Genomic DNA, 22,916 nt, shown 5'->3' on the forward strand with positions numbered 1-22,916 from the left:
ATATATATATATATATATTTATTTATATATATATATATATATATATATATATATACATAATATGATATAGATCTGTATGATTGTTTTTATGAAGGGAAAATTTAACCATTATATTCCCAATTGGTAGAAGAACAAAACAAAAATAATCATAATTTTACCCCAGTATGAAATTAATACAAAGAATACATATTCAGGAGACTTTATGGTGATTGATTCATGTACTAATATGATGATTTACTATTTAATATTTAATTTATTAAATATTTTTATAAGATTCAACCAAACTAACATGTCATCTTAGATATGTAAACATTATTTATACTACTAGTATTGTATATTTATATAAAAGAGAACCCTAGGCTCGCCTACGTGGCGCCACCACAAGCAATTATTTCCATTTAAATTATTCATTTCCAAAACTAGAAAATAATTGAGTCACATTAGTATGAACGACATGACATTAGTGTGAAGGATTTCTCACGTACTATTATGGTGTGTCCAAACTCTATACATTTGGATTTTATTAATCTCTCTGATTAAAAGTGATGTTATCATAAATACTAAGTCAATGCTTTAATGACTCGATGATATCATAAGCAACACCTAACAACCCTCTTATAGTGCTAATTTCGTAATTTCTAACATTTCTATATATTATATAGCATATATGTAAAGAATGAAACAGAAATTCTATTGAGGAAAACTACTTACTTTTAAATATTTTTTGTTAACACGTTAGAGATAATGCTAACAAAATTGATAAGTATATTATAAGAAAATCTCTAATTTCATAGAATCCAAACTAATATCTTGGTGTTCTCCTTGGGTACGAAAGCATAAAAAGAAATTCTATTGAGCGATGTTATGTACTTATAAAAGGTTTCTGTTTATGCAAATAAATTAATGAAACTCTTTACATGAGAGAGTTTATAGTGTCGCAGCAAAATTAAATAAAAAATTAATTTAAGTTGAACGTTCGAATTTCAAGAGTGATATTCTTGAATTTGATTGTTAGAATTCATATCACGATCACCATAAATATGGTTATGGTGCTAAATGCAAATCAACATGGACACACATGTGAAGTATCCTCGTATGGTTCAATATTCATATTGCAATTGAAATGAAATCTTTATGATAGATTAATGTAATTTAAAAGAAATCACAAAAAGTTGGTAATAGTTGTTAGGTTCACTATCGATAACAAAGTATATACACATGCGAAAATATTATCAAGTCATGGAGTCTTCTAAAAGTCAAGGAGTGAGGTGACAAAGTGAGGTACCGGGTAGCACAACACATCTGCTTCGAAACTAGGGGTTCTAACCTGGCCACCCAACGATGTATATTACACATTAAAAAAAGGTAACTATAAAAAATTTTATACAAGAAAGTTACTCATAAGGTATTTATAGGTATTTATAAAGAATATCTATTTTTTTAAGATCTTCTTTCTTGCTTGGAGGCTATACAAAGGGAAAATACATTGTAATGCAATCATTAAAATTTTGAATGTTATTGTTGCAGTGACCTGTAATAGATTCTGTTCAACACACATTTACACAAGGGAAGGCTGCAACTCATATGTGGAATTTCATTTGTTCCTCCTTCGACATCTCATTTGCCTGGTCCTATCAGAAAATTTTTTAATAATTAGTGGAGTGTTAGGAAGAAAGGCAGTGTTCATGATCTGTCATTCAAAATGCTCAAATATTTATTAGTTGGGTTATCTTGAAATAGTGGACAGGTTCAGTCCTAGTGTGTGGAGAATGGAATGAACAGTTTCACGATTCAAATGAACTCCTTGGTGATCACTAACATGTTGAAAAACAGGAACACTGCTAATCTAAAGTTGAAAAAGATCATATATGATACTAATAAAAGTGTTAGCAAGGTCAACTTCATTGTTATCAAGAAGCTAATATGGTGGTTGATTACTTTGTCTATATGTCCTCTACTAATGAAATGAAACTTATTTCTCCTCTTGGCGTTCTCTTCAATTTGACTAGATAAGTGGCAAGTACCTTCCATGAGGAAAAATATGAAAATTGTAGAGTAAGAAATGATTTGATTCTTTGATAGAGAAAGAGATTGTATAGGAAAATCCTTCCCCGCTGTTTTTTTGAAACTTTTTGTGATGTAATTTGTTGGTTAGGGGTACGATCCATGTCCCCCCTAACAACTGTAACTTTTTGGATTAATCGACATGTTTCGGATCAAGCCAAACCCTCCACACCAAAGGAATCACAACCCGAGATAATGAATTGAAAATAATACCTTGTTATAAATATTATCTAACATGTCATCATAGACATTAATAGCATAAACAACCTAAAAGGAGGATTCGGATTTATAAAAGATCTTTTAAAATGTAATTAAAAAAATCAATAATTATTTACACTTAATATCACTCTTATACTAAAATACAACAAATACAATGAAAATAATACAACATTGTATGTCTCTTATAAACACCAAACAAGAATGACAACTACAAGTAGCACGTATATATGGAGACATTTGAGATATGCTCTTGCATTTTTATACAAATTCATTCTACATATATCCATAACATATATATCAAGCTTTATCGTCGATCTATGTAATCCGAGTTTAGATTACTCATGCACACATAAGCTTCGAATTTCTAAAAGCTTACGAATACCAAACAAGTTAATGAAGTACAGTAGTGATTTTTCACATGACTAGTAAAATTTATAGCATTAAAATGTGTCACATGCTCTGCCTCCATTAGCATGTAACAAACATCAAATCTAATTGAATGAAAATAATTTCTTGGGCATATGCATATATAGTGAAGTAAAAAAGTTTGTTGACATTGCAAGCTTCAAGAAACTTTAATTATTAGTAAAGTAGATTTGCATCTCAGTAAAAATATTAAATATCATACTATTTGAGCATTCTTCAAATCAAATTAATAATAAATATCATATTCTTTACACGTTGTACATTCAAATTAATAGAGTTCTATCAGTCCAAGTCATTTTCTCCCCATCGGACATGGTAATTCTCTTTATCAAAATGACTATTGCAGTTTTGTTTCTCAATCTCTTGTCTCATTCAAACTTTTTGTGCTTTTGTCATTATAATTGTCAGAGAGAAACAAGAATTGACCATTAATTCACCAAAAAAAGTGAAAGAAAGAAAATGAATGTCAAAAAGAGAATTAATTGTGTACATATACAAACACATTGAAAATAATGATAATTGTATATTCATCATGTAACTTATCAAAGTCATTGAAAGTAACGATGATTTTATATTCATAGTATAACCCATTGAGTACATTGAAAATAATGACAACTTTATTGCTATTCATCATGTAACTCATCAAACACATTGAAAACCGTCACAATTTTATATTTATCATGTAAATCATCTAGCACATTGAAAATAATGATAATATTGTATAATGTTCATCATGTAATCCATAAAGCACATCGAAAATAACAACAATTTTATATCTATTATGTAACTCATCACCATATTGAAAATAATGACAATTTTATATGTATCATGTAACTCATCAAGCACATCAAAATTAACGATTATTGTATATTCATTTGGCAACTTATCAATTACATTGAAAATAAAGATAATTTTGTATTCATCATGGAAATCATTATACACATTGATAAAATTGGAATTTCATATTCAACATGTACTTCATCAAGTACATTGAAAATAACCAAATTTTATATTCATCATGTAAGTCATCAAGCACATTGAAAATAACTATTATTTTATATTCATCCTGTAGTCATCAAGCATTTTAATTGACGATAATTATATATCCATTATGTAATTGACTAAGCACATTAAAAACGAAATTCTATATTCATCATGAAACATAGCAAACAAATAAAAAAATAACGACATTTTTATAGCAAATCAGATTCCATGTAATTTCTGTCAATATTTTACATTTTCTAATCCAAATACATAATTGACTACTATAATGAAATATTTTTATGAAAAAGATATCAAATAATATAGTAAAAACAATTTTCTATGTATAACATTTGGTCGTTCTAGTGAAATGTTGATATAGAAGAGGCAGAACAAGCCCGAACATTCAGCCTTATTACTTGCTGTATCTTCATCCCGTTGCACCAAGCCTTGGATCTCGAAAGAGAAGCATTAGCACCTCAAAAGAAAAGCTTGGTCTCCTAAATCTCTGATTGGTGTATTTACAACTAGCTAAAACGATCTGGAAAACTAGAAAAGTTTTTGTGCACTATATGCACATCTTCTCTTCATCATCATCATCTTCCACTCGCTTGTGGAATCCAATCATCCTCATGGTAGCCATGCATCCCTTGGGAAATTATTGTTTAAGATTTCCCTAGTGATCACAAAGGGCCAAAATTTGTAAATAGGTTTGAAATTGAGATAATCTTCAATCAGATCTATGTGTCTAACTAGTAGAACCAAAGATCATGTTGAAGCTCCGATCAATCAACCCTTTTTTTCAATATGAACCCCTAGCTAACAAAAGGATTAAATCAGATATTCATTTTGAAACATACCTGAATTGGAAATGAGAAACTTCAATAGTATCAAGGTGACAAAGGCCAGAGCCTGTCTACGAGTCACTAATGGAACTCCTTGGTAGCCTCTAAAAAGCTAGAGAATAGCGGTCCTACTTCTTTTTCAAATATATCAAGGAATTCATTAGCAAACTGATTTATTTGGGAAGGGAGGTTTTCCTCTTCTTCCATGGTAGATGTGACAAACGGCACAGATGAATGAGGAAGATGAATGAGGCAGATAAATGGTTCCTTATGGTTTTATAATTCAAACAATTACTAGGATGGTCCCTTTTCAAGATATTTAGTCAAAATTAACCTGTATTTAAAGGATGTGTTTATTATAATCTTTTAAATATAATTATATGCATATTTACTCACCCATCTTTGTTAAACAAATAAAAAGGACCTAAAACCAATAATGACTATGAAAAACATACGACAAAACCAACCAACTCAGCTGATTTGATCCAATATTGGGAATTGAATATGCTAAGATATTCTTTGAAGGTCAAGTAGATTAATGAGACATTTTTGGCTTAAAACTCTATCTTTTGAAATAGCAATCAAAGTTTAGTCACAAAAATATATATAATTACAAAATTGTCAATCCTATTGTAAAACTTAAAAGGAATATCTCGCTAACACTTAAATCTACTGAGGTAAATTATTATACAAGTAGAGAAATTCCTCACTGTGATATAGAAAGTGATTAAAGAAAACTAAGCAATTAAAATATGACTTATAACGAAAAGATTAAGTTACTAAAATAAAGAGAGTATTAAATGTGTTCTGTTGTGTAGGATATAATTTCGATAAACAGAGCAGTTTTGGCGCAAAAACAAATATTTTGATGTCTGAGAAAAAATCTAAGAAATTTAATCTAGAATGAGTTCAGAGTTTGAGGACCAAGTATGTATTGAAAAATTGATGCTGAGAAAAATAATTTGGAGCCTATAGCGACAGGAAAAAAAGAGGTATTATGCTTTCTTGTAAAATCAGTCTACCGCTATTTAAGCCCGTAGCAACTTGTTTATTTTGAATACATTTCCTATCTCACCTATTAAGAGTAGCTTGGTCCGAAAATACATTTAAATAGTATAAACATCGCAAATATTATTTTGAGGGGACTTTGGATTCTTAGAAGATTGAGAGGGAGGCTAAAAGATGAGGACACTAGAGATTCATTACTTTCCATCATCAAGAATCGATTTAATGCACGAGTTTGTATAGATAGTTGGTTGCAGTGATTTCCAGTTTTCAATTTTTCTTGACGTGTGTTTTCATTTGATTATAAATTAGTTTTTCCTTAGGGTATTTACATATATGATGTATTTAGATTTAATTTTGGAGGAACTTCAAAAAATAAAAGTTTTGAAAATCTCTCAACTGAGAGAAACATTAATTATATTATGTTTTCTTTAAGAAAGTTAATCAAATTTGTCAATTTATAGTGACTGATAACAGACAAATTACTCAAAAAACGATTAAGTGAATAAGTGATCGCCAGCAATATAAATATTCAATAATAGAGGAACGGTCGAATCTCAAAGGAAATGATCTAAATTGAAGAATTCAATGATGAAATTAAAGATGCAAACTAATTTATTCTAGCAATTATGATAAATGGGTAGATCATTCCACCAAATTTAAGAAAAGAATTTTGGAATTAATTATCACAATTCAACTATAACAACAAAGTTTAAGCAAGTAAAAGACGGTCTACGGGTGTGGGAGTTGGTACCAATATCAAATAGGGGTACAAGTGCTTGCTCAATAATCCTAGATAAACATGGATACGTTGGGTAATCGTCAATCACACCAATCTTCTTTCGATCTCAATGCCTCATATCATAGAATCTTCTTTCAGGTTCATCAACGTAAAAAACAAACAAACTCAATACCTTACTATAATCTCACATTCTAGCAGAATCTGTAGTTAGAATCAAAACTACAACTTCTCTTTTGAGAAAACTACAAAAATCAAATTGAATATGCAAGTATTAATTTTTACCTACTTCAATTAATCCTTTTTGAGCATCAATCGAAGATCTAAGCTAGGATTAAGCTTGCAATATTAACCCATTGATTGAACACATGCTAAATATCTTAAATCCATGAATAATTAATAAAAAAATATAGCAAGACACTAGAAGTACTAAATTAAATTAACACCCAACTCCATAATCACAACCCTAGAATTGAGGTTTTAATGAAATATGATAAAAGGGAAAGAAATTGTAACAATTATATTTTTATCCATCAAAGTGTTAATAATTAGCAATAATCTTCAACACCCACTTTGAATTGAACATTCGATTGTCAATTACAAAAAAATTCAAAACCCCAAAACTCTAGAGAGTAAAGTTTCTAAGCTAATATTCAAAAACAATGTTTTAAAAGAATCTTTTGGGACTCTTCTCGGGGCACACCCTAGTGCGGCGATCTAAAAAAACATCTTAAGACTCACGTGTTGGGCTTAGTTTTGTAAGACTTAAGCCCTAAGCTATTACGATCTGAGTCTACACCCTAGACGTGGTCCGTACTCGACAACCATTGTTGGTCCCTAAGTGAAGCCTCATCCTGATTAACTACAAGCGGAAGACCTACTCAAGCATACAATAGTCTTTTTGAGTCTTTTTTAGGAGTCTTCTACATCTTCTGATAACTTGTTTCAAGACTCGAGCAAGTGAGTATGAGGATGAAGAGAATATATTCATGAGTCTACTTTATCATCACAAAATCCTTCATATTATTGACCATAAAACTTGAATTCATAATTGACATTCAAGAGAGAGTTAAGAGTAGAGTTCAAGAAAGTTTTTGAGTTCAATTGTGAATAATTTGAGATCATCTATTTATTCAACTAAGTTTTGACAAATTAAGTATGAGAATGGAAAGATTTGTATACATGAGTTCCATGTTGTTAGGTCGACCCTCTTTTTGAGTCATTTATGCCCATAAATTCTGCATGAACTCCATAAATTGAGCATCTTTGAGCGAATCAGTATCTTTAAGTTCTAAGTATTGAGTTCATAATCCTTTTAATGTTATATCCTATTCATGTGACTATAACATATTATCCATGAAGTCCTTGAGTTGAGTATTTCATTCCCATAACCCCGTATGAACCCTATAAGTCAAGCAGTCTTGAAATTAGAAGTATTTTTGAGTCCTTGAGTTGAGTGGTTCATGCTCATAATTTTGCATGAACCCTCTGAATTGAGTGTTCTTGAAATGAGTAGTATCATTGAAGTTCTTGAGTCCCAAGTATTGAGTTCTATACATGGTTATTAAAAACCTTGAATTGTGTCATTCACGACCATAATTTTGCATGAACTCTATTTTAAAAAGACTCTTGCAAATGCTTTAAACTTGTTTTAAGACTTGAGTTTTGAGTTGAGTAATGTCACGCCCCGAGCTACCCCCGAGACGCGGACACGGTACCTAGGACCACAAGTGATCCCAAGATAACCCTCAAGGCATGTCATGAGCATACTAAGGATAATAAACTTATGCAGAAGCTAAATCATAATAAATATTAAAAGATGGGGAATACAATTATGCTAAAACAGAGATATATGAAAACTGAAGAGTTTAATACAAATAAGTTATTCACTCAATACTAAACTGAAACTAACTATGGCTGAAATAAGCCTCTAACTGGCTAGAAATGTTAGGATATGCCCCAGCTAAGTCTAGCAAAAACAGAAACTAATGGACTAAAAGTACTGAAAAGAAACTCATGACTGTTGTCCTCAGAGAATGAGGACTCACCACTGATCCTTCTGAACTGGAGGTCGAAAATCGCCATACGCATGATTTGGATGTTGAGATCGTGGACCTACATCACGACAAAATGAAGCCCATGTATGCGTCAATACTTGAAAGGTACTGAGCATGTAGAATAGAGTAAAACTGAAATAAAACTTAACTGAACAAGCACAAAAGTAAGAATAATATTCTGAACATGATATACTGAATTCTGAACTAATGGATGCAATGACAAAATTTATAACATGTTGAGACTGAAAACTAACTGAACTTTAAATATGGTCAATGAAATAGAGTCTTACTGAACTGTGACAACTACTAATAACCAATAATAAAACCATATGAGCTTAATGTAGAGTTCGATGCATACGCCCCATAAAGAGGACCCAATATACCCTGCAAGAGGTATAATGGCATGTTGGCGTGATCACTAAACTGATGCCCACAGAGGAAATTTGCAACCAACTTGCATAGTAGTTCTGGGACTATTTGGGTACCGTGAACCCTAGTCCAACTCGGTATTATCCTACTCCCGTTGAATGAAGTGATTAAGACATTATGACTGAATTTCTGTAAATACTGGATAGCTCAAAACTGAACATACAAACTGAGAATGCAACAATTAATCTGATAATTATGCATTAATAACTGAGGCATGTATATCTGAAGTAACTGAAATATCTGATCTAACATATGTAATTCAAGAACTAAAGAAATACATAGCTAGGGTTCTAAATTCATACGATCAACTGAATAATAACTTTACAATTTATTTTGGAACATATATCTAACTAATTTATGATACTCTGCTATAATTTTAGAAACCCTGGGTCTATTCATGATAAGAGAATCAAGAACTGACTGAAAACTAAGGACCTAATGGGTGGAAGAAACCCACTAGTGAAATCCTACAAACCTGGTGATGAAATCTAGGGAGAAATCTTTAGATTTTGGGACTGGAACTAGTGGAACCTTGTTGCGTTCTGGAACTAGGGCTTTTACTCCTCTCTTGCTTCTAATTTTCTAAGTTTTGATTTATGATTTTGACTTAGATAAGTTCTAGTTATCTTTCTAGACTTAGTCTGAACTAAGTTTAGGAGGGGCTGCAGTGACAATCTACGGGCCTGCAATACAGGTTGTACATCAGACTACGGTCCGTCGATGGTGACCTTCGATTGCACCTGTAATTTCTGAAAAGTTGATTTTTGGTCCATTTGCATTTAACTCACGTGGTTTTATGTTGGTAAAAGTATCTCCCACAGTTAGACTCAGTGCATTTGACAAGATTTTCATTTTATCCTTCACTATTCAGTCTCATCATGTTGTTTTCTTAATCAATACTTGGTCATTGTATTCCGTTCAATTTTTGTCACTTATAAATCGTATTTATGTTTTGTTCAGATTGTGTCATTGTTAAGATATCTTTTGTTCAACCTATATATTTTTTCACCTATTATTTGTATCGTGTATGTTGAGTACATTCCAAGCACTGGCGCATACTCTGTGTCAATCATTTCATGATGTAAGTTCAGGCATTCAACATCCACATCACAAAGATTAGTTCTTATCTGTCATGCCCAGGCCTACACCCTGGGCCGAACTGGCACCCAAAGACCATTGATGGCCTTGAGCGAACTCTTCGTCTTACTCACTTAACTCTGCGGAAGACTTAACTATATAAAAAAAATTCATATAATAACTTAAAGAAATATAATCTGGCCAAATTGGCAACTTAAGTCTCATAGCAAAAGATCTGCCGTACAAAGATAAGAGACACATAACTAGCTGTTTGACTATCTGTGAAGCCTGTATATTACTAATATGGATGTTGGGACAAACCCCACAACATCCTATTAAAGAACGAATAAAAGCGAATAAAAGTTTCCTCTGGAATGCAAGGAGGTTCACCACTGACTCTGAGTGATCAAGTGGATCAATAAGGTGCTAGATGATACCGCTCATGGTTACCTGCGTCTGCATCATAATAAGATGTAGGTCAAATGGCATCAGTACATCGAATGTATGAGTACGCAAGTTGGAATTGAAACAACTTAATCTTGAAAAAGAGTAAGAAGGAACACTTACCTTGGCTTTGCTCAACTCAAGACTAACTTAACTCAATATAAAGCAGTAAGACACATGTAGTATACACAAAGATTGTAAAATAATGTAAACAACTTAGTTCGTTAAAGAAATGTAATAACAAACTCAACTTAACTTATATATGAAATAATATAGTTTCTGTCGAAGATTCTCTAACCAACAACCATCACTATCAACCTAAATGATGGTACAACGTCTTATCTCACGTTGTAAGAGGACCGTCCTATACCTTGCCTCAGTATAGAACCTGAACTACTAAGTGGACCACTAGTCTATACTAAAAACCACTGAAGAAACATCTAAAAAGTATGACCCTTCTTCTGTCCATGTTGGCTACATTGTTTTATGGGCTTGAGTTAATATGAACTCACGTCCCCATATTACTGCTCAATACTACTCCAAAAAATACTGAGCTCATATGTTTTAAAAAATCAACTTCTTCTCTAGTTTGAGGTAATTTCTCAAACTTAGCTTTAAAACCTCTCTTGTAAATCATGGTTTCCTCTTTACTAAAACAAGCCCAAAGGCTCTATTGAAAGTCTCAGCTTATCTTCTTGCTATAAATGTGAAAATATTTGTAACTCTTAGGGAGTACTTAGTTCCCTTATAATTTTTGAGAAAGGAACTCAAATCTTTTACTCTTTGCTTACTTGCAAAATGAGCGCTAAAACAAAGTTTAAAGTTTGATAAAGACTCTTGAAAACCTTTAGAACTTACTTTGACTTGCTTCTTAACTTTTAGACTTCACTCTCAACTTCTTTGAATTTGATCTTAACCTTGAACTTAACTCTTGACTCTCCTCAAATGAAATTATGGATTCAAGATTATTATCAGCATTTTGGGTGATTCCCGAGTGTTTATTAATTATTGTAAGCTGTTAGAATTACTGGAGAGTGTTAATACACTTTAGAAGTACTCAAACAGTCTAAATGATGAAACTGGGCAATTCGAAAATGTTCTTCAAAAACATCACTTTTATCATTCAAGCAATTCGAAAATCACTGAATTGAAATAAGTTTGGTGTGTGGGTGAACTGACCCAACACTAAATTATCTCACATACCTTGATATGGATAAACCTCGATGAATTTCACCCGCAAGCTTGACGTTCTTGGCGAAATTATTGAATTTTTACTACCTTCCTCTTCTTTTCTCTCTTCTCCAAGCCCTGAGCGTAGTTCTGATTTTCCAAAACTGAATTAAGACTTGTTTTTACCCCAATAAACCCCAAAAAATGAAATAGGAAATAATTGGTGAAAATACCAGTTAACCCTTCCTTAAATCCGGATTTAAACATTTCTCAATCAAACAACTCAACTTTCAAAAGGCATAACTCACCCATACGATATCGAAATCATGCAAACTCAATGGCGTTGGAAAGATCCTTCCAAGGTATTCCCAACCATATCAAGAACTACCTTTAACTCATCTTGAGCTAGAAGTTATGGTCATTTGAAAATGATCAAAACTCACTATTAACTTAGACAAATTTTTTAGATTTTTCCTTTTCATTCAAAAATGATTATTTTTAGTTTCTTACCTTATTCTTAGCTATATTGAGTTGCAAGATGTTACATGATCCGTATTCAGCCATTTCAATGGTGATTCCTCATACTTTGAGAACAATAAACAAGTTTTCATATTCAGACTTTTATTAACATATTTAGTATTGCTAGAGTTAGTTTGGAGCATCTCCCAACAACTCTAGTTAGTAGAGGTTGTTTAGACATAGTTTTATATTTAGCTTTAACCTTCAGTGAATGTTCAGTATCATTAAACTCTTAAAATTTTTAATATATTCAGTTTAGTTGGGTAATTACCAATTTCAATTATCTATTATATATTTAGCTTCTACATAGTATATCTCTTATTTAGTTGTTTCTCAGTATGCTTGATATATGCCAGTTACTGGGTTAGCGTGGGGTCACTTATGATCCTAAGTACCGTGTTACACTACGGGAGTAGCCTCTGGGTGTGACAGACTTGGTCTCAAGCATTAGGTTCAAGAGTCCTAGGATGTCTGAAAGTCGCACTAAGTAGAGTCTCTTTCATGGGTGTGAAGTTCACCACATCTATGAAAGGGAGGCTACAAAGTGTTTTACGAAAAAATGTCACTTTATTTGTAATTCTTATCTTGTGTGGGCATGATCCAACTTCTCTTTTCTAATCTATCGTTATACGTTTTAGATTATGCCTTCTCGTAGAGCATGCACATGGAATGCTAATGCACGCAATGTTAACACAATTCCTCAAGTACCAAATAGTGAGGTTACGAATACAATATTTCTGAATGTGATTCAGCTCTTGTCTCAAACTGTGACTAACCAGATAAATTAGCAGGCTCTAAATCCTATAGATACTACAGTGGATTAGCTGCATCTAGGGTTTGAGATTTTGTTCGGATGAATTCGCCTGAGTTTCTAAAGTCGCAGTTTGGTCAATAAGAACATTGGGGTAATGCAAGTCTCTAGTAAGCGTGGAGTTTGCATCCTACCAGCTTAAGGATGTGGCTCACTTATCGTTCACGCAGTGGATGGACAATAGGGGTGCGGATGCAGTTCCTATGACTTGGGAGTTTTTTACCAGATCTTTTATGGACAGGTTGATTTGATGTCTTCCACCGTGGTATTAAATTAATATTATGATGCATTCTCCTAGGCTCTTCAAAAAAGACACTAAGTTTGAGAAGCATTATAAATTTCTGTAACAAAGATTATTGAAACTATGTGAAGAACTTGGTAAACTACATAGGAGGATAATAATGATAATGTATATTGCGATCAAGATAACGAGACAAATTTTGAATTTCAACTCAAGCAAACAAAGACAAAATATTACTGTACTTAACCTTCCATGTGTGGCTACTAAGGGCGTCCTAGTTCTTTAGGAATGTATGGTGGTCTAGAAATTTATAAAAAGGTTAATAGAAGCTTATCTCATAATAAAAAAAAAGGAAAATAATGATTATAATAAAAAAGGAAATGGAGTAAGGTAATTTTTAGTTTATCATCAATATCACTTTGATTCTGCAACTGTAGAAGTTTCAGGCATATTCATTGACAAATTCACATGTTCTAATTATTTGATTAATATGCGTGAAACCATTAATCGTCAAGTGGAATCTAAAGCATAAAAACATTCATGTATGTAATTTTTCAATATTTGATGTGTAATGATTAGGAATGTCATTTTTGAAAATTTTAATAAAATTTCTATTTTACTCCTCCTAATAGTTATCCCGAGTCATTTCCTATCAGTGTGTAGTGTTGATTTAGAAATTTGATTTGAAAGTTTTGATTTAAGAAGTTTTAAGTGTTGGAAGGTCTAAAGTTTTTAGTATATTTTGGTATCAATCAGAGTTTCAAGTCTCATAATAAAATTTTGTCAATTTTATCTATAGTGGAATGTGAAATTTGGTCTAGGTTAGTCATTAGTTTCAGGTTCGGGTTGTTTTTTGGATTTGAGCTCTTGTACTAGAAGTGTTGTTAATATTATACTATGGGTTTAGTTTGGTCAACGTTCGCAGTATGGATACTCGAATTGGACTTGTAATGGTTTCGTTAGATTCAGGGGATGATTTTAGGCCTAGTGAGGTGTTGGTTGATTTTTAAGAGGTTCCAATCTCAGTTTCATCCTTTTGAGTGTTAAAGTCTGTGATTTTCACAAGTTTCTCTTCTAGAGGACATTGAATTGATATTTTGATGGTTCCATTGAGTCTAGTACGTCGAGTTTAGTTTGTTAGCATATCTTATTTGTCTACTCAGAGTTCCGAACAAATCCCGAGGATCCATTCAAAAATTTTGTACCTTGTGTAATTTTTCTGGTTTCTGTTTTTGCTCCTTTATTATTTCTAACTGCTTAATTCCTTTACCTATGAATTAGTTCATGATTTTGATTATTAAACTTGATTTTTGATCTTAAAAGGTGTGAGGTTTCTGATAAATTAAATCCAAGGCTTCAGTCAAATCCATTGTCGAAATGGTTTTTACCCTTGGTTTCCAAATTCTTTGGTTAACACATTTTCACATTAATTTTTAGGTTTACTTTTCATTTTTGGAATCGGGTTTTTAGGTTGATTTGACCCCACTTTCCAAAATGTTTGATATGGCTGTTGTCAATTGCAAAATCTTATTGTAATTATATTTTCTATTAGATTGTGTTGAATTGAAGAGTAGATGGAAGGGAAAGCTCAAATTTCGGAGTGATTGTTTGATTAATTAAGGTCAGTGGACTTCTTGACTTGTCGTTGAGTTAATTGAACCTTTATGCCACTGTATGATTGAGAGTAATTGAATTGGTGAGCTAATTCATATAAGATTAGTGAATTGTAAATTGATGATGTGAATTTGCTAAATAACTAGGGTTAAAACAATAATTTCATTGATTATGTGACTTGATTATGTTGCGGAAAATTGGTCGTATGAGATGATTCACTTCATGATATGTTTTGGTTAATGTTATACTGTCAGTACTTAAATTTTCATTCTCAAATTTGCATGTTAGATATTGAGTTGTCCAGTATTCTAGTTATGTTGTGTCATATACATTTCAAGTTTGGAGTAGACTTAACACCGAGTTGGACTAGGGATAAGTGTACCCTCATCGTCCTTGAACTACATGACCCGTACGTTCATAAGTACCCTATATTGGGCATTAGATTTAGTGATTACTCAGTCATGCCTTTATACCCCTGCCAATGTATATTAGGTCCTCTTGATGGGGGTATACATCGGACTTTACATTTAGCTCATGTGGTTTTATGTCGGTTAAAAGTATCTCCCACAGGTAGAATCTAGTGCATTTGACTAGTTTTTCAGTTTATACTTCCATATTCAGTCTTAGCACGTTGTGTTCATAATCAATACTTGGTCATTGTATTTAGTTCAATTTTTGTCACTTATATCATTGCTAAGATATCTTTTGTTCAACCTATATATTTTTTCGGCTGTTATCTATATCGTGCATTCTGAGTACATTCAAAGTACCGATGCGTAGTGTATGTTACATAATTTCAGGATGTATTCAAGCATTGTCCTTGGGATAGGCTTGGCGGTAGTTTAAAGCATCGCATATTGTAATACTCCCTCTGTCCCTAATTACTTATCCACTTCTCCTTTTTTGCTTGTACTTTTTTACTTGTCCATTTTGAATAATCAAGAAACGACAATTATACATCCATATAATCCATCTTCGCATAGAGCCAACAATAATAACAAACTCAGTGCAGTACCACAACGAGGTATGAGGATGATAGAGTGTACTTAGATCATACTTCTACCTCGTGGAGGTAGAAGACTATTACCAAAAGATCTTCGACGCAAGTAATGCACATCAAAGTAGCTAAAAGGAAAACACAAAAGTTAAGAGGACATAGCAAATAGCATTGAATATATGAAATAGAATTCCGAAAACATAAAAATGCATTTCGAAAACAGGAGCGATAACAATAACTATGTAATGTGATGTTTAGTAGGAGTAACAATAATCGTATAGCATGCAACTATGAGAAAAATGCTACCACTATTGGCATATCTAAAATTATGGTTCGAAACAAGTGAATAGAAGTATGTAACTGGATACATGTCTACTTTATACAAGGTTAAGTGTCTACTTCTGCACAACAAAAGTTGGACGACAAAAATGTGAAATGAGGCCAAGTTAAATGTCACTTTTACGTATTATGCTAATTTAAATTGATTCATAAATAGTAACTTTTTAAGGAAAAACAATTAATACAATCTCTCTACTTCATAATCATATATTGCATACATTCAAATTAGCTAGAGATAAGATATAGAAATACATTAAATCTATTGATGGAATTATCCAAAGATGGATGAACCCCTTAATTAGAAAACTATTGATACTATTTACTCATATATATATATATATATATAGAGAGAGAGAGAGAGAGAGAGAGAGAGAGAGAGATTATTTTGAATCTCTCTAAATTCTTCCTTATCTTATATTCTTCATAAATACATGAGTCAGACAAAGTCATTTTAAGAGAACACAATTTTAGTTGGGTTCTTGACCTTTTTCTCCTTTGTTCTTTTAATTTTCGTACTGTTTGATTAATGATTTGACTTAGATAAGTTTTAGTTATGTTTCTACTCTTAAACTGACTAAAATCTGATGATTTAAGGTCAAAACGACGTATCTTAGGGTTTAAATGAAGTATGAAAAGACCAAAAGACCCCTAAGTTAATTGTTGTCGGACCAAATGACGACCTGGACTGACGGTCCATCGTTCAATCGACGGTCCGTAGGTTGGATCTGTTGGACACTACAATGGGCATAACTTTTTACTCTGAGGTATGATTTTAGCAAGGTCAGTGGCTATAGAAAGATAATTCAATTATCTATCTTTTTGTTTTTCAAGGGACACATAATTCATATTGTGCTAAGATATATGATCATTTAAAGTTGACCCAACTGCAATTTCCCCCTAACTGTCTGCTAATTTCAACCCACGGTCATACCTACGGTCCGTCGGTCCATCTACGGACCGTGTTGTTCAATCGTGGTTCTTATCAGAGAGTGGATAAGTGGGGTGTTGATCGCCGTATACAGACTATGGACTATAGTCTAACCTACGGACCGTAGGTCCGTCCATCGTTCGACATAGAGTCAAATTTTCTGGGTTGAGTTTTTTTGGGGAAGTTTCAATCACAATAAACGGATGTGCCGCACAGGTCGTGGGTCAAGCTACGGTCCGTAAATGGTAACCGTTGATTGCACCTGCAGATTTCAAAAAAATGGTCTTTTTTGGACACATGGTATTACATTATCTCCCCCTTGGGAACATTCGTCCTCAAATAAGACTAAACTAGCTGAAATAGAGGGAGAGAGCTGCAAACTGTACTACTAAACATTGAGAACTGAGTTTCTGACTGAATTGAGTTCCAAGAACATGCAAATACGCTGAAAATGCAAGTACAAACTAAGGAAACATAATTCTAAGACTGAATTCACTTATGAATGCTGTAAAACTGAAGAGGAACTATTACCTCAACCTGGAGTGGAATCGGCAGGAAAGAGGTGTACATACTTGGCTCATGGCTGATTCTGCTTCCCAAGTCGCTCCCTCTATGGAATGAATCCTCCACAAAACTTTGAATTAAGCGACTTCTTTGTTTCTCAATTTTCTAACCAAACGGTCAAGAATATCAATTGGTACATCCTCATGAGAAATCCTATCTTTCACTGCCACACTCTCTAATGGCACTATAGAGGCTGGATCACCTACACATTTCTTCAAGAGTGAGATGTGGAAGACCCGATGCACTGCTGCTAATTCTGCTAGCAACTCTAACTCATATTCCACCTTGCCAACCCTTTTCAAGATCTTGTACAGGCCTACATATCTAGGACTGAGCTTCCCTTTCTTTCCAAATCTCATCACCCAATCTATAGGTGAGACTTTCAGTAAAAACCAATCATCAACTTGGAACTCTAGTTCCCTTCTCCTTACACCTGCATAAGATTTCTGACGACTTTGGGTTTTCTTAAGTCTATCTCTAATAGTTGCACATTCTCTATCGCATAAAGGACTGAATCTGGCCCAATCAAAACTGCTTCACCTACTTCAAACCAACCAACAGGAGATCTACATCTTCGTCCATACAAAGCCTCATAAGGGCCATCTAAATGCTGGAATGGTAGCTATTGTTGTAGGCGAACTCAATCAGAGGAAGGTGTCATCCCAACTACCCTTTAAATCGATCACACAAGCTCTCAACATATCCTCTAGGGTCTGAATGGTACGCTCTGCCTGTCCATCCATTTGTAGATGAAATGTTGTACTAAGGTTAAGTTGAATACCAAGACCCTTCTGAAATGACTTCCACAAATGACAGGTAAACTGAGGACCTCTATCTATGATGATAGAAAAGGGAACCCCATGTAACCTCATAATCTCATTAACGTAAAGCTTGGCATAGTCTGCCGAATCTGTAGTCTTGACCGCCAAAAAGCGAGAAACTTAGTTATCCTATCAACTATCACCTAAATAGAGTCATGATGTCTATGAGTACGCGGTAACCTTGTGATGAAATCCATACTGATCGCTTCCCACTTCCAAGTCGAAATGTCGATCTCTTGAGTCATACACCCTTGTTTGTACAACACTCCCCCTTTGGAGAAAACCTCCACTCCCTGATTATGGACTGCACCCTTAAGTTCAAGAAAGATGGGATCTCTGTCTTGTTTTTCCTTAACCTCCACTACCAAAGAAGATTCTGCCCCATTTTGAACTATTACACCACTGTCTGATATGCTCATAAGGCAAATTCCTAAGGCGAGCAAGCCTGTGAATATCCTTCACTAGCTCCCTCCTTTCTTCCTCAACATGGGCTACACTACCCATTATATAGTCTACCAAGAGTGTCTGCTATTACATTCACCCTACCAGAATGATAATGCACACTCATATCATAATCCTTAAAGAACTCAAGTCATCTCCTCTGGCGAAGATTCAACTCTTTCTGGGTGAACACATACTGAAGGCTCTTATGATCAGTGAACACATCTACATGAACACCATACAAGTACTGTCTCCAGATCTTGAGTGCAAACACCACTGTTGTGAGCTCGAGGTTATGAGTTGGATAGTTTTTCTCATGCACCTTAAGTTGTCTAGAAGCATAAGCTATAACCTTATCTCGTTGCATCAACACACTACCAAGGCAAACTCTGGATGCATCACAATAGATCACATAACCATCTAAACCCTCTGGTAGAGTCAAGACAGCAGTTGTAGTCAATCTAGTTTTCAATTCTGCAAAGCTTTTCTCACAATCATCTGATCATTAAAACTTGACATAGTCAATGGTGAGGCTATGGATGAGAATTCTTCCACGAACCTTCTATAATATCCCTCTAGACTTAATAAACTTCTGATATATGTAGCAGAGGTAGGTATGGGCCATTGTTTCACGGCTTCTATCTTTTGTGAATCTACTCGGATCCTTTCGCTAGATACAATGTGACCAAGGAAAGCAACAAATTGAAACCAGAACTCACATTTGCTAAACTTAGCGAATAACTGGCGATCTTTGAGAGTCTACAGAACAACTCTCAAAAGTCATGCATATTCTTTCTCATTCCAAGAGTAAATGAGGATATCATCAATAAAGACGATAATGAGCAAGTCCAAGTACTGTCTGAACACTCTGTTTATCAAACCCATGAAAGTTGCAGGAGCATTGGTTAGTCCAAATAACATAACTACAAATTTATAATGACCATACCGAGTTTTGAAGGATTTTTTCGGAATGTCACTATCTCTGACTCTGAGCTAATTATAACCTGATTTGAGGTCTATCTTTGAGAAATGGCTAGCACCCAGGAATTGGTCAAACAAGTCATCAATCCTTGTGATAGGATACTTATTCTTGATTTTTACCTTGTTCAACTGTCTATAGTCAATGCACATTCTGAGAGAACCATCTTTCTTCTTTACGAACAAACACTAGTGCACCCCATTGATAAATACTAGGTCTGATGAAACCCTTATCTAGAAGGTCTTTCAACAACTCTTTCAATTCCTTAAGCTCTTATAGAGCCATTCTACAAGGAGGAATAGAACTAGGTTGGGTATTTGGAAGGAAATCAATTTCGAAGTCGATTTGCCTTTCGGGAGGAACTTCGGGAAGATCTTCTGGAAACACTTCTGAAAACTCACTGACTACTTGAACTAACTCAAGAGTTGGGGTTTCAGAGCTAGAATCCTTAACCCGAACTAGATGATAGAGATAACCCTAAAAATAACATCTTTATTACCTTAAGGTAAGAAATAAATCGACCCATATACCCTTCCATTCTAAGATTGGTTCGTCTGGAAACTGAAAACGAACAATCCTAGTTCTAGAATTTACTGAAGCATAATATGAATGTTACCAATCCATTCCTAGAATGACATCGAAGTCTTCCATTTCTAACTCTACCAGATCTGCTGAGGTGACGTTTTGAGAGACTGTGACAGGTCAATTTCTTTATACCCATCTAGCTATAACTGGGTCACTGATTGGAGTAGAGACTGAGAATGATTCTGAGAGAGATTAAGGACTGACATTAAATTGAACTTCTATGTAAGGAGTTACAAAAAATGTACCCCCTGGATCTAAAAATGCATACATATCAAGGTCAAAGACTCGTAACTTACCAGTAACTACATCAGGAGAACCTCCCTAATCCTGGTGAGCCTGAAGAGCATACTTCGGATCGTTTACTCGTTGCAAGAGCGCAAAAAATTAAGCGTTTCTCATCACAACCTTTTTGCGTAGCAGAAGTATTTACCGGTTCTCCAAGTAAATATCTTGGTCTAGCACAACCTGTTCTGGCGTTGATTGCCACCTGTACTAGATGAGTCACCCTGCTGAGTCGGGAGACTATCTGGTGCTGATGAAGTTGTAGACTGATCTATACCATTTCCTCCTCCTTGACCCTTTCTAGAAGGACAATCCCTCAACTTGTGATGACCACACCCAAAACATCCTTCCTTTCCTGCAAGGCACTCTCCTGTATGGTTCTTACTACACTTAGGGAAAGTGGGGTAAGTCTTGGTGCCTGAAACACTTCCTTGAGACTTAGAGCCTGCTGTTGTAACCTTCTGGTCAAACCTGTTCTCGGAGGATGGAACACTAGTTGATGAAGGGGCTGGGGATGAAACCTTCTGCCGACTCTGCGAGCGATTTCCACTACGTTATTGCTGCTGAGAATAGTCATAGTTCCCAATCCTAACCTTCTTATTCTCCTTGGCATGTTCCATAATCTTATCACCCTCAACTTGTTGAGCATGAGTCATAAGCCTAGAGATATTCATATCTCCCGATAACATAGAATTTCTGCACACTATTTTCACCAAATCTGACACTCCATACAAGAACTTACACATCTAAGCCCTGGAATAAGCAACCATGTGAGGAGAATATCTATGAAGTTGGTTAAACTCGAGTCCATACTCTTGAACTGTCATGTTACCATGCCTTAATTTCATGAATTTCTTGGGATTTTGCTTCTCTCAACTCTATTGGTAAAAAGATGTCCAGAAAGGTCTCACTAAAGCAATCCCAAGTGATAGGAGCTGCATCTGTACCCCTATTTTTCATACACTTAGTGTACCAGATATGAGAAACATCCTTCAAACGGTATGATGCCAACTCAACCCGATCATTCCCAGTAACCTGCATCACCTCAAATATCTTCATAATCCCGTCAAAGAAATTCTGAGGATCCTCACTAGTGTGTGATCCTAAGAACTCAGGCGCATTAATCCTAACAAAGTCATAGACCCTGGCTGCTACTGATCCACCATTTTCATTCATAGTAGCTTGAACCCAATTCTTCTAGTAGGTCATACTCTGAGCTAACATCTATATGGCATTCGTTAACTCAACGTTGGAGACTTTCTGATATGGGACTGGAGGAGCTGCATTTATATTTCTGGCATTCGCATTCCTAGCGTTAGATCTACGAGAAGGCATGATCCAAAACGTACAACTTCAAGTTAGAGTGGAATAAGATCATACCTTACGCACGGTAGAGTAATAAGAAAGTGAAGTTTTCCTAGAACACTTTGTAGTCTCCCGCTCATTAGATGTGGTCCACATCACACCCATGAAAAGGACTATACATAGTGCATATTTTCAGACATCCTAGGACTCTTAAACCTAGGGCTCTAATACCAAGTTTGTCACGCCCCAAGCTACCCTCGAGACGCAGACACGGGACCTAGGACCATAAGTGATCTCAAGCTAACCCTGTTTGCATGAAAAATGAGCATACTAAAGGAAATAACTAATGCGGAAGCTAAATCATAATTTAAAATTAAAAGAAGGGGAATACCCATATTTTATAACTGAAATATTTGAAATGCTGACAAGTTTAATACAAGGAAGTTATTAACTCAATACTAAGCTGAAGCTAACTATGTATGAAATAAGCCTCTAACTGACCACAAATGATAGGACAAGCCCCAACTAAGTCTTGCAAAACCTGAAACTAAATGACTAAAAGACTGAAATGAACTCATGACTATTGTCCTCAGAGAATGAGTATTCACCACAGAATCTGCTGAACTGGAGATCAAAAATCGACCTAAGCGCTATCTGGATGCTGAGAACCTGGAATTATATCATGAGAAGATGTAGTACACGTATGCGTCAGTACTTGAAGGTACTGAGCATGTAGGATAGAGTAAAGCTGAAATAAATCATAATTGAATTAGCACAAAAGCAAGTATAATAATCTGAACAGGATTACTGAATTCTGAGCTAACTGGATGCAATGACCAAATTTATAACATGTTGAGACTAAATGACAGCTGAACTGTGAATATGGTCAATGCATAGAGTCTGACTAATCTGTGGGAGCTACTAATAACCGACAATAAAACCACATGAGCTTAATTTGGAGCCTTATGTATACGCCCCATCGAGAGGACCGAATATACCCTGCAGAGGTATGAAGGCAGGCTGGCGTGACCACT

The 22,916-nt window shown here is 34.4% G+C and overlaps 1 protein-coding gene across 1 annotated transcript; it reads right to left on the minus strand.

The window, feature by feature from the left end:
• Nucleotides 1-20,750: 20,750 nt before the first annotated feature.
• On the minus strand, nucleotides 20,751-21,753 carry LOC107019292. Its single transcript, XM_015219827.1, has 3 exons — nucleotides 21,551-21,753; nucleotides 21,171-21,237; nucleotides 20,751-21,110 (listed from the first exon to the last, which is right to left on the minus strand). The coding sequence occupies exons 1-3, from the start codon at nucleotides 21,751-21,753 to the stop codon at nucleotides 20,751-20,753; spliced, it is 630 nt and encodes a 209-aa protein (XP_015075313.1).
• Between the last annotated feature and the right edge of the window lie 1,163 nt (nucleotides 21,754-22,916).

Source organism: Solanum pennellii, chromosome 5 (assembly GCF_001406875.1).
Source record: "Solanum pennellii chromosome 5, SPENNV200".
NCBI classification, from domain to species: domain Eukaryota; kingdom Viridiplantae; phylum Streptophyta; class Magnoliopsida; order Solanales; family Solanaceae; genus Solanum; species Solanum pennellii.

Bases quoted from the DNA above. Each gene is read 5' to 3' on its own strand.
- LOC107019292 (XM_015219827.1), bottom strand. From the start codon at position 21,753: ATGAATGAAAATGGTGGATCAGTAGCAGCCAGGGTCTATGACTTTGTT. The intron at 21,238-21,550 runs GTACACTAAGTG...GAATATCTCTAG, and splicing joins AAGGATGTTTCTCATATCTG to GCTTATGACTCATGCTCAAC. The intron at 21,111-21,170 runs GTTAGGATTGGG...AATCGCTCGCAG, and splicing joins ATGCCAAGGAGAATAAGAAG to AGTCGGCAGAAGGTTTCATC.